This window comes from Egretta garzetta, unplaced genomic scaffold (genome assembly GCF_000687185.1).
Source record: "Egretta garzetta isolate BGI_Z169 unplaced genomic scaffold, ASM68718v1 scaffold425, whole genome shotgun sequence".
Taxonomy (NCBI): Eukaryota; Metazoa; Chordata; class Aves; order Pelecaniformes; family Ardeidae; genus Egretta; species Egretta garzetta.
Genome location: NW_009259796.1, coordinates 2,955,346 through 2,971,790, shown reverse-complemented (window position 1 = coordinate 2,971,790; position 16,445 = coordinate 2,955,346). Strand labels below are relative to the sequence as shown.

The window sequence follows — 16,445 nt, the reverse complement described above, 5'->3', positions numbered from 1 at the left end:
GTATAGAAAGTGATTGTGAAGAAATACAGGATAAAAAATAGAAATGAGGTTCTGGGATTATCTCCAGCAGGAGCAGAGAAGAGAGCTGGACAGATTTGAGGAAGCTGAATATATTTCTTAATAAGACCATGACGTGTTTGACTCTGAAACAAGGATCCAAACTTAGTGAATCTCAGAGAGATCCCCACAGTCTTATTCTAAACAGCAACTCAAGGACACAGCATATAGTGTTGGATGAGAGAAAAAGGAAATATCTGCCATGTACGTTAAGGCCAGACAGCAATATTTCACTCTGCAAATACACACCTGGAGCTGGTCAGGCTGAGGAGCGATTCACTCGGCAGTTCAAGGTGCACCAGAGAAGGGCAATAAACTGCTGCTGCCCTGGCAAGCTGATGCCGTGCTTTCCATTCTTATCACAGAAGTGACACTCTTTAAACAATCTCCTACAAAACAGGTTACCCAAACCTCATTATTATCTTCCAGATGACAGACCTAATTTGAGGAATTGGCCAGTGCCCATCACAAAAATCAAGGGAACCTGTGCCCGTAGCAGGAATAGACAGATGAGACCTCAGAGAAGAATTTTCTGTGTAGCTCAACAGCATGTTGTGTTGCCATTCATGCTTAACTGATTTTGTAAGAAGCTTTTTAGTTTATACTTGCTTAGACTGATCAGATGTAAATTTAATGCCCACAAAACCGAATACTGAGAATTAGCTGCATAGAAGGAATTTTAACACATCTGAGCTCAAGAGGACTGACCCTTGTAAACTAAAGGGCTTTGGATGCTTTCAAATGCAAGTGCAAAATTCCCTTAATCCACAAGTGCCCCAATAAAAGATGCATCAGAATAGTTGCCTTGCAGAAACCACTGAAAGGCAAAACAAGCCTAACAAGTACTACTACCACGTTGTCTCAACGCTGTTTATACGTTGCTCACAATAAACCAACACACAGACCAAAATCACTCAAAGCTTTTAACAGTTCCGGCTCATTAATTTTCTTTTCCCTGTGAAAGTCTATGTGGGGCAGAGAAATCCGTATTAAAATCAATACTAAAATATTAAAATAGTCCTACCATCTTTAACTTGTTTATTCTTTTTTCATCAGCTGAGCATTTCTCATGAGCTCTAAGAGTTCACATCTCTCATGAAACCTAAACAACAAACAGCAAAGCTTCTTGGGAGAAAAATTTTAAGTCCAAATATTTTTTATTATTTCAATTACTGGCATGCACATTTCAGAGATTAATGAAAGGGATAAAGAAGTTTCTCTTTTACCAGCTTTTTTTCTGCAGCCTGAACTAGCAGTAGGAGATGACTAGAATTAACAAATGGCTGCAACAGTTTGATTATGTACCAGGCAAGATTTATCAATTGTAAAATACACAGACACTGGAGAGCTGTGACATGCTGGTCTCAGAAGGTCACTGTGTGCTTTCTGTCTGCAGCTGTGAGTAATGGCAAAATCCTGTGCCAAGCGTTTGCCCATCAGGAATTTAAGGAAAAGAGATTAGCAAAGCCCAAACTATCACATAAAACAGACATAAAAAGTCACATAAAACTGAAAGGTAGACTGAAATTAAGTCTTGCTGGTTTTATAATACTAATGACTGTTCTCTAAAAAATAATGTCAGAGGGATGATAAGCACAGCAAAGCTGGGTATCATGGCGAACAGTTTTTCCCCTGCATTTGTAACCATCTCACAGGGGAAGACAGTTTCAGCCAGCCGAGGGTTTCTCTGGTGAGCTGTTCTTTTGCTCGTTCTGGCACCCTGGCGTGACCAATTGCCAGATGTAGGGTACAGAACTCCTGCTGCCTGAGATCAGAGCATTAAAGGTTGTGTGGGCCACGATTGGCATCACCCAGTAGCCCTGCTGGGCTGCTCCAGTGGGGCCCTTTGGGATGTGGCTACAGCACATTTTGAGCTTGAGCCCAATCTCATTCACTGCCATGGTGCCCAGCACTAACCTTAGCTTTAGGGTAAGGGACTTCCCTTCTGCCAAGACCAGGAGGTAGGAATAGGAGTGAGAAGTGGGTTCTGCTTCTCACATACATCTTTCTGTTGCTGTTGTCTTCCTCTTCCTCCCAGTGAAGATTATTTTTCTTCAAATGTGCGGGTGAATTACATGACCACAACATCCAGTGTCATACACCTCAGTTGTCATTTCAGAGAGATGTATAAAGTGTGACTTGAGATAGCCCTCAGGTACCCAGCTTGTGCACCTCTGGAAGGAAAGAAATCCTAATAACAGGGAGATGAGCAATAAAAATAGGTGATTGGTGACCTTTCCAACACCCACCATCTTGGTTATTTTTTTTTAACAGCTGGACCGCATAATTATTCATCAGCACGTGGAGCTTCTTGAAGGTATGGTGCAATCCTTGTCACTCTTTAATTGTGCTGGTGCACAGAAGTTTCCAAAAGGCTTCCAAGTCTTGCCCCAACTTGTTGAAGTCATTGGGAAGCCTCCTGCTGACCTTACATCAGGCCTGCATGTGGTGAAAATCTCACTTTCTTTATGTCTGTTCTGCAGCAAACCAATGAGGGGAGGAAGAGTACAGTGAGTAGTCTCTACACCAGGCCTAAGGTCTCTCTCACAGCACCGTCCTCCCAAAGTTATCAAAGTTTCACCATCTCACCAATTCATGGAAAAATCTATCACCTTTAACAGTAATTAGTATGCTACTAGAAACAAAGCAACCAAAGAAAGGAAGGTCAGAAAACACAAAATGAAGCATAAGAGTCTCTATTTACATAGTTCCTCAGAATTTCAAAGTAGAGATCAAGTATTAAGTTCTGCAAGTAAAACATTTTTTAATGTATTTCTCCCGTTCAAAATGTTTTTGGCCTGATTCTTGGATACTTTTCTGGGTATTTTGTCACTGAAGTGGGATAGCCTCATATTGTTACTTTTCACAGATGATAAAGTAAGAAAAAGCCCAAATCGAAGCTCAGGATCTGAATTCTGTTTTGTGATATGTGCTTTAGTGTACAGCAAATCAAAGTCTTTGAACTAAATGTTCCTTCAGAATACAGACCTGACATTATTATTTCCTTTTAATTATATATATTCTTTGTGTCATTACTTCAAAACAATTTTTAAACAGTCTCTGTTTCATGGCTTTTTAGAATATAAACTAATATATATATATACACTTCCATTATACTAAGGTAATGTTCTGCTTGTTTTGCTTTATTAGCGATACTTGGCACAGAGCCTTCCAGCAAATATGAGATAAAAAACCATTTGGGACAAAGAGTTTACTTTGCAGTAGAAGAAAATGATTGCTTTGATCGCAACTTGTGTTCGCCTATAAGGTCTTTCACCATAAGGATTGCTGATAACACAGGCCGAGAAGTGATTACCGTGAACAGACCCTTGAGATGCAACAGCTGCTGGTTCCCCTGCTTCCTGCAAGAGGTGAGTGAATCCTAATTGCCTTTTGTCCGAGCATCTCGCAGTGCGTGCACAGCATTAATGAAGCCTCGCTCAATCTCTGCGAGGACGGCAGGAAGGAATTCACATCCAACTCTTGGCCTGGGGGAGACTGCGTGGAGGCCTTCCTTTAGAAGTAACTAGTGATAAACAAGGCCCTTTTAGGAGTTTTGTTCCCAGCGTGCCCCCTCCCTTTCCTGGGACCTTACTTTTCTGCCATCCCAAATAAACCTTTTGAGTCTGATGATACAGGTGTCTCTCCCAAAGCACTGCTTGCCCTGACACAGACATGACACTTTTGAGCTTCATACTGTCCACTATATTTAAAATATATCTAAAAACATCATTAGACAGTCTTGTAATACTCAGTTCACAGTTTGGTAAAATTATATATAATTATATTCAGTAACTAAATATTTTGTCATTATATAAGCAGTACACTATTAAGGACAAATATACTAATATACAATTAGCTTATAAGATTTTTTTTTCATTTTCCTTTTTTTTGCTAGTTAGAAGTTCAGTCCCCACCAGGGACAATAGCTGGCTACGTTGTACAGAACTGGGACCCTTTTCTGCCAAAGTTCACTATACAGAATGAAAGTAAAGAAGATGTACTAAAAATAATTGGCCCGTATGCAACTTGTGGCTGTTTTGAAGATGTTGACTTTGAGGTATGTTTCTTATGAGTGTTAAGAATTTTAAAGTTTTACTGCTCTCAGTAAATTTCTCATTCAAAAATCCTGTTATTCTACCCTTAAGAATATTATGTGCATTGCTATAATTACAGAATGGCAGTACAACAACGCGCATTGGAGTTCTTGACTTGTACACTCAGGTTCCTACAGATGTTTTCCGGACAGGAGTGACAATTCCTTCAAGGAAATAAGCATGTCACTAAATGAAGTCCTGGTCCTCGGCAGCCCGTGAGCCCTCAGCCATTGGTTTTGATAGGCATGGGGTTTCATCCCACATGCAATCACTGTTACCTGACACATAGTCCCTTGAAGCCTGTGGCATTGAATCTGCTGCCTTCATTACTCTCAGTCTGAGAACCATGGGCAGGATTACTGTTCAATATGTCTACATCCATTTGACAACATTTATTGTGAAAAAAATAATTCTGACGAGCCACTGAGATATATAAGGCATGAGACAGAGAATGGGAGATGCTTGAAGAAACCCTGGACAGTTTTCTGAAGTGAACAAAGCGCTTTGCCTTAGTTAAGGAATCATAAAAGAGCTTCTGTGTTGATCAACTCATTAGCCAAATCAGAAGACTTCAGTGGGTACCATCTGAAATTTAAGGATACTGTGAGAAACAGAATAATAAAATGGTTTGGTTTTGAAGGGACCTTAAATACCATCTAGTTCCAACTTCCCTGCCAGGGTCAGGGACACCTTCCACTAGACCATGCAGATGGCTATGAGGTATGAGAACATATCTGTCAGTTGTAGGGGACAGTGGCCCACAGCAATGATACTGCTGTGACTTGGAGCATATCAGAAACACAAGACAGGAAAAAAAAAATCATTGTGAAAGAAGAGCAAAAGTGGTATAAACTTTCACAATTGCTTTCCTCTGCTTTTCTGTCAGCTCTAAAGATGCTGATGTTTCCAAACTTGAGACTGTTTCTTGTATGCCACTCCTAAAGGCAAATCTGACACTAATAGAGCATCTCAATGGTAAGAATAAAAGAAGAACCTGACAACTATAGCATATCCCGTGTGCCAGGGCATAGTCATTAATTCTGTAGAGATATATCATGTGTACTTGGTTTATTTACATTTAGGTACATTCCTATTTTTTACTTGTGCAGGTAAAAGCTCTCAATGAGATGTCAACAATTGGCAAAATTTCCAAGTACTGGTCTGGATTTGTAAACAATGTCTTTACCAACACTGCCAACTTCGGGATCCAGGTCCCTGTAGACCTTGATGTGAAAATCAAGGCAGTAATGATTGGTGCTTGTTTTCTCATTGTAAGTATGCAAACCCAAGAGGTAGACCTATAGAGGTGGGCAGACTGGGACCAAAGGGGCCTTTGCTATCAGCTGTGATCCTACAAAGGTGTAAGTGCAGTGAGAAGCCAAACCTGCTACCTAACAGATAAGTTAACTGAAACCCTTTTAATTTTTATGACTGCTTTTGGTTTTTTTCTTATTTGCTGAGCATCTTTAGGTTCCTAACACTTTTGTTTGTTAAGCTGTTTAAATAGTATTCCACATGTAATTCAATATCTCGCATGGTGGGATCAAATATCAACATACATGCCAAATCTACCAGGCTCCCCCAAACCCCTAATCTATTGTGTTTGAATGGGTATGTGAACCAAAAAAAAAAGTTATTTCTAATGGCGATTTCAAACCGTGAGTGCAACTTCAGTAGTTCTGTCGAGTGTTGCATGCAAGACCTTCAGGTCATATTAAATTTCCTATGAAAATTGCCTTGTGAAGATAATCACAAGAGAAGAATTATATGAAAAGGAGAACACTCACTGGGGGTAAGGATGAAGTTAAGATGCATGTTTTCTAGAATTACAACTTGATATTTACTGTGTATGTCCTTTGCCAACACTAACGTGTTAATATTAACATGCAATGGTTTCAAAATAATCTGTGATACTTACATCAGAGAATATAAAACAAAAGGACAAAACTATTTAAATTATGCACTGGAAAGTGTTCACTTTAAAACAGCAACAAGAATTCAGATACATTGCTTTTATGAAGTTAGAAATGTAACTCTCGTGACACGATTTTCAGATTGTGTCCTCCAAAACTCATGTTGCTCGGTGCCAGAGTAATAAAAAACAATTGACTGATCTAATGAGTTCATGTAAAAAAAAAGCCTACGAGTAAGGCTTTTAATAGTAATTGTTGCATTTTTGTACCTTCCTTACCGTTCACAGTTTGTTTATTTGTAGGACTTAATGTTCTTTGAAAACTCTTTGGATGGATTATAACAAGATGACAGAAACAGTAAAATATGCAGAATGTGTTTCAGTAAGTAAAAATGAAAATAAATTGATCTTCCTGCTTTGAAGACTTATATGTTAGATACTTTCTAATTCTTTTTCATTTTCTTCCAGAAATCCCTTGAGCTTTGGACATGATTTTGAACTGCACAAATCCTTGTTCCTTATAGGAAAAGAAAGGGAGCTAATGATGATGTTTATTAAAATATGTCTCATGTAAATAATAAATTCCCACTTGCGTTGTAGCTAAACACATACTTTTCACACAGAGCGCTGTTGCTTTGGAACAGTGCTATTCTCTTCTTTCTCTTTTGATGTTCCTGCATGGGAAATCATGAAAGATTAGATGAAGGCTTGCAGCATCACTGATGAAAGTCTATGTTTAGAGAAGCCTTTGATGTTTTGCAAGTGCTGGTACCAGTTATGAACCACATGAGGGTGTGTTCTGGGGGTTTTGCTTTTTCATAATTTTATAAGTAATTTTCCGATTTGTTATTTAATTAATAGTAACAAACTGAGATTGAAAGTAACAAATATAAAGACATCACCCGATGGGAAGTTCAAGATGTTATCTGTTTCAGTGAGTTGCAAGAAGGGAAGTGATGTTTGCTAGTAAATTTAATTTTATGGTAAAGATTTGTTTAATGGGTGGCAGCCAAAAATTAGGCTTCCAGTACTAGACTTGGGAACATAAGCTCTATTCAGAAAATCTGGCCTTCCACTGCTTTTATTGTATGCAGGCCATAAGGTTTGAGAGATGGTCCTCTGTGTGCTAGAGATGAACAAATCACTTCACGTTTGAACTGTCTAGTGTTAAGGATTCTTGCTCCCGTCCACTCAAGATTTTCCTGAAAAGGTTTGTTTTTCTTAATAGAACCTGGTGGTTGATAACTTTTCATTCAGCCTTGCCCAAGGACACCCTAGAACAGAATTATTCTTTTCCTTTGGCAAGCTCAGGCATTTTCTATGAGAGGACTGTGCAATAGGAGCTTTTTCTCTTTCAGGTAGCAGTTTTACATAGCTGTTCATTCCTGTAGTCGCACTTCATCGTACTGTTCCCAAACATTCCCACCAACAGGCTTTTACTAATACAAGCTTCCTTTGTAGGAACATCCATGATACATATACAAGACATAAACAGAAACATTTTGTTGCAAAATATTTGGTGCATGAACTTGCTTATGCCTCTCAAAACCTCCAACGAGTCCCCAAGAAGCAAACCATTACCATACAATATTAGTGATAAAACCCAATGCTATCATAGTCACCGATCAAGTTTCCAAGGGGAACATTTTACAAATCACCGAGATTGCTGGATTTTTTTAGCATGAACTAGTAATTCAATTCTTGCAAATAACCAACACATCAACGGAAAGAAGAGGAGATAATGAATAATTCATAAAAATGAAAAAGAGCTAAATTTATCAGGTGATTAATTCTCAACAAATATTTAGACTAATTTTAAATTAATGTTCATGGATATGAATTCAAACACAGTGAAGTCAGGAAGTTGCAACTAATGTTCCCGTAGTGAAATTATCTCAGGAATGCTTATAGATTTAAACAGTATGTTTTAGATTATATACCACGCTTAGGTATTTATACAGATTTACATATGTCTTGAAAATAATTGTGGTTAACAAGCTCTAACAATCATCCTCTGTTAACCAGTTCATTACTGGCTCTCACTGTGACTCTCTGCAGTGCAATTGGGCGATCTGCAGAAGTTCGGAGCTCACCGGGCCCCATTGCTGTCACCTCTCCTGGAGGAAGCGCCCTGTGCGGTGGCTGCCGGCTTCGTGGGCAAGAAGCTCCCTCGTGTGGAAATTTATAGTTGTGCAGAAGAATGCAGCTGGCTGATGACAATTCGCTATTCTCAGTAGTTTCACGTTCGTGTCATTCTATTAAATTCAGTCCTTTCACTCCTGACTTACTCTAATGCAGACTGAGAAAGAGCCAGATTTTTGTATTAATTTATCTCTCTGAATCCCTTTGCCATCTTAGACAGAATTGACTATTATTGTAGCCAACAGTCTTCGGTCTCATGCAAACCCATGTTCTTGCACTGTCTTTGAGTCGTGTGTGTGTGAATGCCCGTCTGAATGCGGTGCCAGGAGAGGTCAGCAGGCTCCCCTGCTATCTTCCACTCTTCCTCTGTAATTTCCAGCAGCCTTATGACCCTTAACAAGCCAAAGATACCTTTGAAGCAAATGTGTCCAACCACCACTGAAGTCAATAAAAAATAGGATCTTATTTACCTGCAGGGCTGAATTTGGCTGTGAGTGTCCACATATATACCCTGTAAGTAAGCAATAAATGCATATATTTTTTATATATTGCAACCAGATGATAGCACTGTATTTCTTGCACTTAGTGGCTTTATTGCTGTTTAGTGTGTTAGTACAATCCTTTTTTTTTTTTTTTTTAACATTTAATGCTTGCATACACGTATCAGTGTGTTCGAATGCCTCTGTTTATACCCAGCAGCAGCTTCTGGGAGATACAAGAACAGGTTCAGTCCCTGGATAAAACAAAGCTCTGGGGCTGGGATATCTCTTGCTGGCTAGAACTTCCTCAGCAGCCTGCTTGACCTTGGCCCCATCCTCCAACACCCTGGTAGAAATTCAGTGCCAATGCCAGCATTTTTTCAACTGGAAGCTCCTTTGTCTGAATGACAGCTGCCATACGAAGGCAGGTATTTATCCTTGGCAAAGATGATGCCGTGAAAATACTAAAGAAAACCTAAGGTGTACTAAGATTTTAAAGACCTGCAGCTCTAACTAGTAGCTCTTTCTTACTAATAGCAATGTGTTTCACATTATGGGAGCTACATATGCTCTTTACAAATCTTACTTTTCATGATTCCCCCATGGGCTAGGAGTGGCTCTCCAAAGGAGAATTCAGCATTCCCCAAAGGGAGACAGATATTCTCTAAAGCAGATGCATGCCCTAAACATCTTCTAGAAAGAAACGTGATTGTTCTAATGAAATAGAAATTTTACTTAATCCAGCCAAGCCAATAGTTTCACACTTGATCACTAGCCAAATCATAAAGCTGTGTAGTACATAATTCTTGTGTTCAGTAGATGGCAGCAACAGTTCATTATTACAATATTTAGCTCCACTGATCACAAGCTGTACCCAGGATGCTGATTAAAGATCAACACCCCTTTAACCTCTAATTGATTTCTACCCTTAACTGGAGGATTTTATTATCTTTGTCTGACATTAAACCTTTGTTACATGATGCTGGGTTATCTTTATTAACTGCAACTTACGGCCAAATTATTGGTAACAGATATTTTATGAGATCTGGTAGATAATGTGGGCAGAATCCAGACTACCACAAAGTAAGCTTTTCTGGTCAGACCCAAACCTATTTTTTGCACCTGGAGCATCTCTCCAACTTCCACAAGTGGACAGAGGAGAAGTCCCAGGACATTCTTCACATTCTGCAGAAACAGAAATTGCTGTGTCTAAAGGAGATTGCTTTGCAGTTGGGTCCCTAGAAATGCGGAAGTTTTCTATGGGTAAAATAACTTTGCCCCCATGTCATGTTACCATGGTCCATCACTGTGTGCTGTCCTGGGGCAGAGGGATGGAGACCCCCTGCAGTGCCACAAATCCAGATGACACCACTGCCTGGGAAGGAGCTGGTTTGTCCATGGGAAGGCCAATCACGTTTTGTAAGGGAGTGGCAACACAACATCTCTGTAAGTCCTGAGATCTTTTGGTCATCTAATAATTTGGTGGAGGAAAAAATACTTCTCTTTGTAGACTTTGATGTGTCTATTGAAAGAATCTCTTTTTGTTTCAGTTGGGTTGTTTGTTTTACGACTAGAAAAACCTAGAAATGATCCAAAATATAAATTTTTTCTAATGGAGTTGTCTAAGTGGTACCTGCTTAGTAAAAAAAAAAAAACAAAAACGAGCAGTCTCCTCCTGACTCTCTTCTTAGTTGTATTGATTTCTTTTCAATTGGAATGGTAGGCTCTATGTTAGAATGATACGTACTAGTTTAATTCAAAGATCAACTTTAGGTTTTTAAATGTGCTTTTTTCTTCTCTAAAAATGGCTCCATTAGGCGGCAAAAAGATTTTAGTTCCTTAGGGAAAATTACCCCATATTCTGTGAAAGGAGATTTATTATTTTTTTTTTTCTGGAATCCTAGGTGTTTTTTTCTAAACTTGAACCTGCTTAGGAATAGCTTCCTTACTGCCAAATTGAAGTACTATGTTAGCATCTGTGCCTTGAGACAACAGTTTATTCATGATTTGCCATCATTTTATTACTTCACTCCTCCAAAATGAAGGCAACAGAACAATTTTTAAGGGACTAATACCTACCTTTTGCAGCGAGACAGCCCAGGCCAGATACAATGTCCTGCTTGCTTTCTGTACTCATTAGTGTTACGCTTACAAAGACCCACTAACCTTTTACAGAAGAAAGGTCAGGACAGAGACTGATGTGTGCCCAGTGACTTGCCTCCAAAGTGCGGTCACCCCTTTCTCCCAAACGCAAGTGAATTCCTGCCACTGTGAAAAGGACACCTGCAGGCGACCTCACATTGCTCTGCATCTCCTAGATTGCCATTGAAAATTCATCTAAATTCACAATTAGGCCTTATTCTCCAGTCTCTCTTTGCAAAAACAATACAGAGACTTCTCACCCCTATTCTCACTTTCATTTTCTTCTGGCAAAGGAGTATAAAGATAGTTATTACAGCATTGCTACAGGAATTGGTGTCCTGACCTCATCTGCCTTGATACCCAGCAGACCTGCTTGAAAGCTACAGATTTCATATTAAACCTTCTGTATTAATGTACACAGGACTATTCAATCCAATGAACCTCAGGTCTCACTGTTTATTGAAAAGGCACACAGTGAAGTTCACGTTGATGGACTGTGTTTCCAGTATGGAGTCCTGGGGTCAGCTGTGAAGCCATCCAGCACTGGTACGTATGTGGCTGGTTTGTTAGTTTTGGGTTTGAAATAGATTAATCCATGCAATACAGTAAATTGAATTTATCTCCTCCATTTGATATCCTCATTCACAAGAATAAGCAAGTTAGAGAGTCTTGTATAGACCCAGTGCTTTTGCAGGCTGTGGGTTCAGTTCTGTGTACTTCTTATTACATGGGCTTTGGCACAGAATAGCTCTTAAAATCTGGATATTGGCAAGCAGATGAGCATGGACACTGATCAAATGCTTAAAGATAAGTGAGCACTTCGTGTGCTCTTATTTCTAAAGAAACCAGCACCTCCCAGGTTTAATTCCCAGATAACTGTGTAATAAAAACTGTTGATGAGAACTCCTGAGTTCTCACATAAAATCCCAATTGGGAGGCAAGTCCCCACTTGCATGACCTCATTAACTCTGCTTGTTATTTATCTGAAGGAGGAATACTTTCTGGTAAAGGTTGACAGCTTAGCATGCAAAAAAATAAAATACTGTTATGGAAAAATGCGGGAGAGAACCAAGAGCCACAGGGTGGCATCATGAGCGCCACACTGCCTCACAGCCATCCCAGGGCTGGGGTATCCTCTCCTCCATCACTTATAGGGAAGGTTGCCCTTCAAATAGACGTGGCTGGAAAACAGGGGAGCACACACCATGCATTTTCCATCTTTAGGTTTCTATAGGCCAGTGATAGTGTGTCTAACAATGTTTTTATTCTGGCAGCCGGGTGAGTATTGAGGGAAAACTCTTCCTGTAAGTCATTTCAACAGGACTCATTAGCCTGATGTGCTTTTCCACTTTAAGACATTAATTTGAGGGACTTTTTTTTGCTCTGTGCCAACAACATCGGGTAAGTGCTCTATTTACATTACTGATTTTTTGTATTAAAAAAACCCCTAACATACAACAACAAAAACCTACAAGCTATGTTGGCAGCCACAGCTGTTTCTAGAAATACTTGTTTCTATCTAGAAATGACCCTGGAAACTTTTTTGTTGTTGTTTTTTCATACAAGCACGTTAAGAGAAAGAAAATGTGACAGTGCATGTGTCAAGGTCTAGTATTGCTTAAGTCTTTTCTTAGTCATTTATGGATTGCTTGCAGAAACGTGGGGGATTTTTGGACAAGGCTAATGACTATTATTATTCTATCCACATGTTATTTCAAGACCCATAAAGAATAATATTTTTGCCATCAGAAATCATTTTAGGCAGCTGTCTTTAGTAATAATGCCCCTATATACCAGCCAGCTATGAAATAAGAAATGCAAGCTGGGATCAAAATAAGGATCACTACCTCACATGTTTCGCACTTTTCTACAATTCAAATGAAAGTTTTGAGCATTTTTTTTTAAAAATTAGTTCTGGGTTTCATGAAGAACCCAAAGTATCAAAATACTGTTTTATTTAGAAAAGAAAAATCCTACGTGTTCTGCAAATTCAGGGGAGATATTTTGGCTATTTTACAGAAGAGTTTGCTGAGTGTATGGGATAGGAGTGAAAAAGTCTTTATTTATTTATTTAAGCTTTTTTCCTATCTGGTTTCATATAGTTGTAGATTAAGGCTCAGAGCACCTGGGAACTAAGAGCGAGCCTCAGGCGATGCTTTCTCTACCCTTCAGCATTGCCCAGCACCAGGGCAGCAATGCTGCACATGGAACCCTAAGATTCCCTTGGAAATAAGGCTAGGGTTAGACAAGTCCTTACTGTTTGTGATTCAAGGGATTTCTTTTAAATTTTAGTATTCGAATCAAAAATTTTAAACTCTTTAGAGTTTGGAACAGTTTTGATTCGATAAATATTTGGTTCTGAAACATTTTCACTTAACTGAGCCTACTACATGAAAGCAGCACCACACCAATGCCCTGAAAATGGAACAGCTCAGGTAAAACCAACAGGTTTAGTGGAAGCCAGGACAAGCAGGTTATTACTCAAAAAATTTAGTAAATAAATTATTTAAATAGTTCCCTATCAGGAACACTTATCTCTGCCTATATTTCTGCAAACTATCAAGGGCCTGATATAAAATGGTGTCATCTAATATGAACGCCCAAAAAAGTGAAACCCCAGCAAGAATTAGTGGTGTACAATGTATTTCATCCTTCTTGACACAGTGCCGTGGCAGTTGTCCCAGCAAAGTCAATCCAGTCCTAGTTTGATTACTTTCTTTTCCTAATGGAGCCTATTAGAAAATTTATGAGATTTTTTTCCTTCCGATGGTCTGCAAGATGTGTCACTGCTGATGTCCTTCATTCACCTGGACACTTGTAAGATATTCATCATTGTGATACCAGACCAGTACTCACAACGTTAAAAACATGCAATGTGAAGCGGCACTGTGCTTGCCGCTGAGGAAGGTTTGAACGGGTGCATTTGCTTCCTGCTTTGCCGAATGACTGCAAGCAGTGCACGAAGAAATAACGTGAAAGATTTGGGGCAACAAGGTAAGGAGGAGAGACACAAAAGCCAGGGCTGGGGAGGACCGTAGAGAGAAGTGCCTCTGTAAACAGACTGGGTGTGTCTTTTGGGAAGGGCTTTGCTCAATAAGAGCAGAGAAAGGCTGACCGATATGTTGACACTGAACACGCCAGCAAGCGTGACACCTAAATAAAGAGCGCGTATGTGAGCCACAAAAACTTCTGTAAGCTAAAACTGTTTGCTTCTAGCTGCAGTGGTTGGAACCAGTAGGACTAGGCATTTTGTCTTGATTTTTGTTTTTTCAACAGAAAACTTATCCCCTCCAACGGGTATATGCTTGTGACTTCCCTATGCACACCAGCTGGGAGACTGTTACCACAGAGGTGCGGTTATATGGCTTGGGAGGGGAGGGGAAAAAAAGCGTACGTGTGACTTGACTTCAGACTAACCTGTTTGTACAAGCAGTTTCATAAAATCATTTGTCTCAATTCTTTCAGACTTTTGTTGTCTTGCCAGTTCTGGGTTTGACACGATACAGGGAAACACGGTGCTGTAGCTGAACTGTCACCACCCTGGGTAAGGCCATAGGCCTGGGTTTCAGGGAAAGGTGGAATGATTGTGGAGCCTGGGAAGAGGAAGAGTCTGACCAAGATGAATCCCTGCAAAACCACGGGGTATCTTAAGCTGAAGGAAAGAGCGAGTGCGTCATGGGAACAAAACAAGCAGGGGGTGGAGGAGGACACAAGGATAACAAAATATTTTTACCAAAAGGAAATGAAAGCTTTCAACTAGCTGTGAAATCTAATATGGTGTTTACAAATACGTGCTCAGTGGAAAAAGTATGATGGATCTTCACTACAAAATAAACTTGCTTGGTGAATTCATGGTTATCTAATGAACTGCTCATCTGTTCCATCTATAATGCTCTCTTGTACATCACTGCTAAAAGATGATTAAGAAGGAAAAATGTTTTAAGAAAATCTGCAGAGATGCAAAATGCATCATGCAGCATTGATGTGCTTGGCACCATATATATTTATTACTACAAATATGTGTTGGCTTTCTTGGTCAACTCTAGATCACTTAACTGTAAAAAACAAAAATAGAAGCCTTTCCTGAGGGAGATATATTGTAGCAGGTGAAGTAAAAAAAAAAAAACAAACCCTGTACAAAAGAGATCAGAATCCCATGCTGTCCCGGAAATTAAATTCTGTAAATAGCTTTGCTCAGTCTGTTTATAAAGCAACACAATCTTAACCCCAGTCTTGGTTGATGTAGAAGGGTTTAGAGTTCCAACGCTACAGTGAAGCATTAAAACCACAGGGCTTTATTCAAAGCCCAGTGAAATAAAGGTTAACCTTTGGGCCAGATCATTTAAGGCCTTTTGTCAGATGAGTCCAGAGTAATTGTACACAGCTCTACCAGCAAGTATTTTATATTATTAACTCAGAGAAAATAACTAGTAAACGGTGTAAAACATGTTCTAGTTCTAAAGCCATAGAAAATACTGATTAATGCTAGTATAGATCCACTTAGACAGAAATTGCATGCTTTGAAATTCTGGGAACGATCATTGAAAGAGAACCATGTAGAATAATTGCAAACAACAGCGTGAAAAAGGCTTTTACCTCAATTTTGGAGACCTGCGTAAGGAGCTTATTGGTTCCAGAATCCTGCAGAGCCTACCTGTGTTGACTCGTAGGCTAACTCATCCACCCAGCTCGCAGAAGCTGCAGGTCCAGGGGGTTTTGGACCTCCTGCCTCCGGCAGGCGAGAACGGCAGCCTTGCGGGGCAGGGGCTGGGGGGCACCGCCTCCTCCCGCAGCGGTGCGGGGGCAGCGTGTGGCTAGGCAGGGCTGGCTCCCCGTGTGCCTCCAGCTGGTGTGATGCCCTCCGGCAGCACACTGCAAAGTGGCCACAGCTGGAAGAGAAACTGCCATCTTCGGCCAGGAGGTCCCACCAGGATTCGTATGTGCAGGCACGGTGGCTGTATCCTGCTTTCGCCTTGCCAGCAGTGAGATGCGGTGAGGAGGAGAGGAGAGGGCATCTCTTTGATCAGTAGCAACCAGCAGCTCAATTACATTAAACAGCTGAATCAAGGATTGGATGGCAAATACAATTTATAATACCACATGATATGGCAACAAGAGAGAAATATCTCCTGGGCTGACAAACTTGATTTAAGAAATAGTAGGACTAAATGTGTGAATCTCTTGAAAGCTATGGTCAGGATTTCTAAGGAATGCTCCTGCACTGAGCGTGAGGTCACTGCTTTGACGAGCAATTCCTTCATGCGTAATTATTCTATATCCAAGTTAATCTGTATAAGTTTACTGTACCTGACATTGGTGGCTAGGTCTTAATAGTGAATAGGATTTATGTCTGATGTAAAAGTTTTCCTTTTCCTATGTTTCCCCCTTCCCAGCTTCCAAACCTTCCCAAATCCCCCAAGTCTGTGTGAGAAGCAGTGCCTGGTGTTGAGTTTCCTCAATTCTCATTCTTAATTGACCTGTAAATTCACCTCATAAACTCTTGCAGATATAGCAGCCCTTCTGCCTTTATAACTTCTTAATTACCTTCTTAATTAATGAAATCCTCAGTGTCCCCAGTATTTTTTTGTCAGATGAGTCTGTTATGAAACACATTAA

At 40.0% G+C, this 16,445-nt stretch overlaps 1 protein-coding gene across 1 annotated transcript in view; it reads left to right on the top strand.

Moving 5' to 3' along the window:
* LOC104127079 (phospholipid scramblase family member 5) overlaps positions 1-6,408 on the top strand; it is an 11,382-nt gene extending 4,974 nt beyond the window's left edge. The window contains exons 3-7 of the mRNA XM_009639709.1: positions 2,332-2,374; positions 3,208-3,428; positions 3,956-4,117; positions 5,264-5,425; positions 6,370-6,408. Of these exons, the coding sequence (XP_009638004.1) occupies positions 2,332-2,374; positions 3,208-3,428; positions 3,956-4,117; positions 5,264-5,425; positions 6,370-6,408 (627 nt within the window). The remainder of the gene's footprint in view (positions 1-2,331; positions 2,375-3,207; positions 3,429-3,955; positions 4,118-5,263; positions 5,426-6,369) is intronic.
* Positions 6,409-16,445: the final 10,037 nt, after the last annotated feature.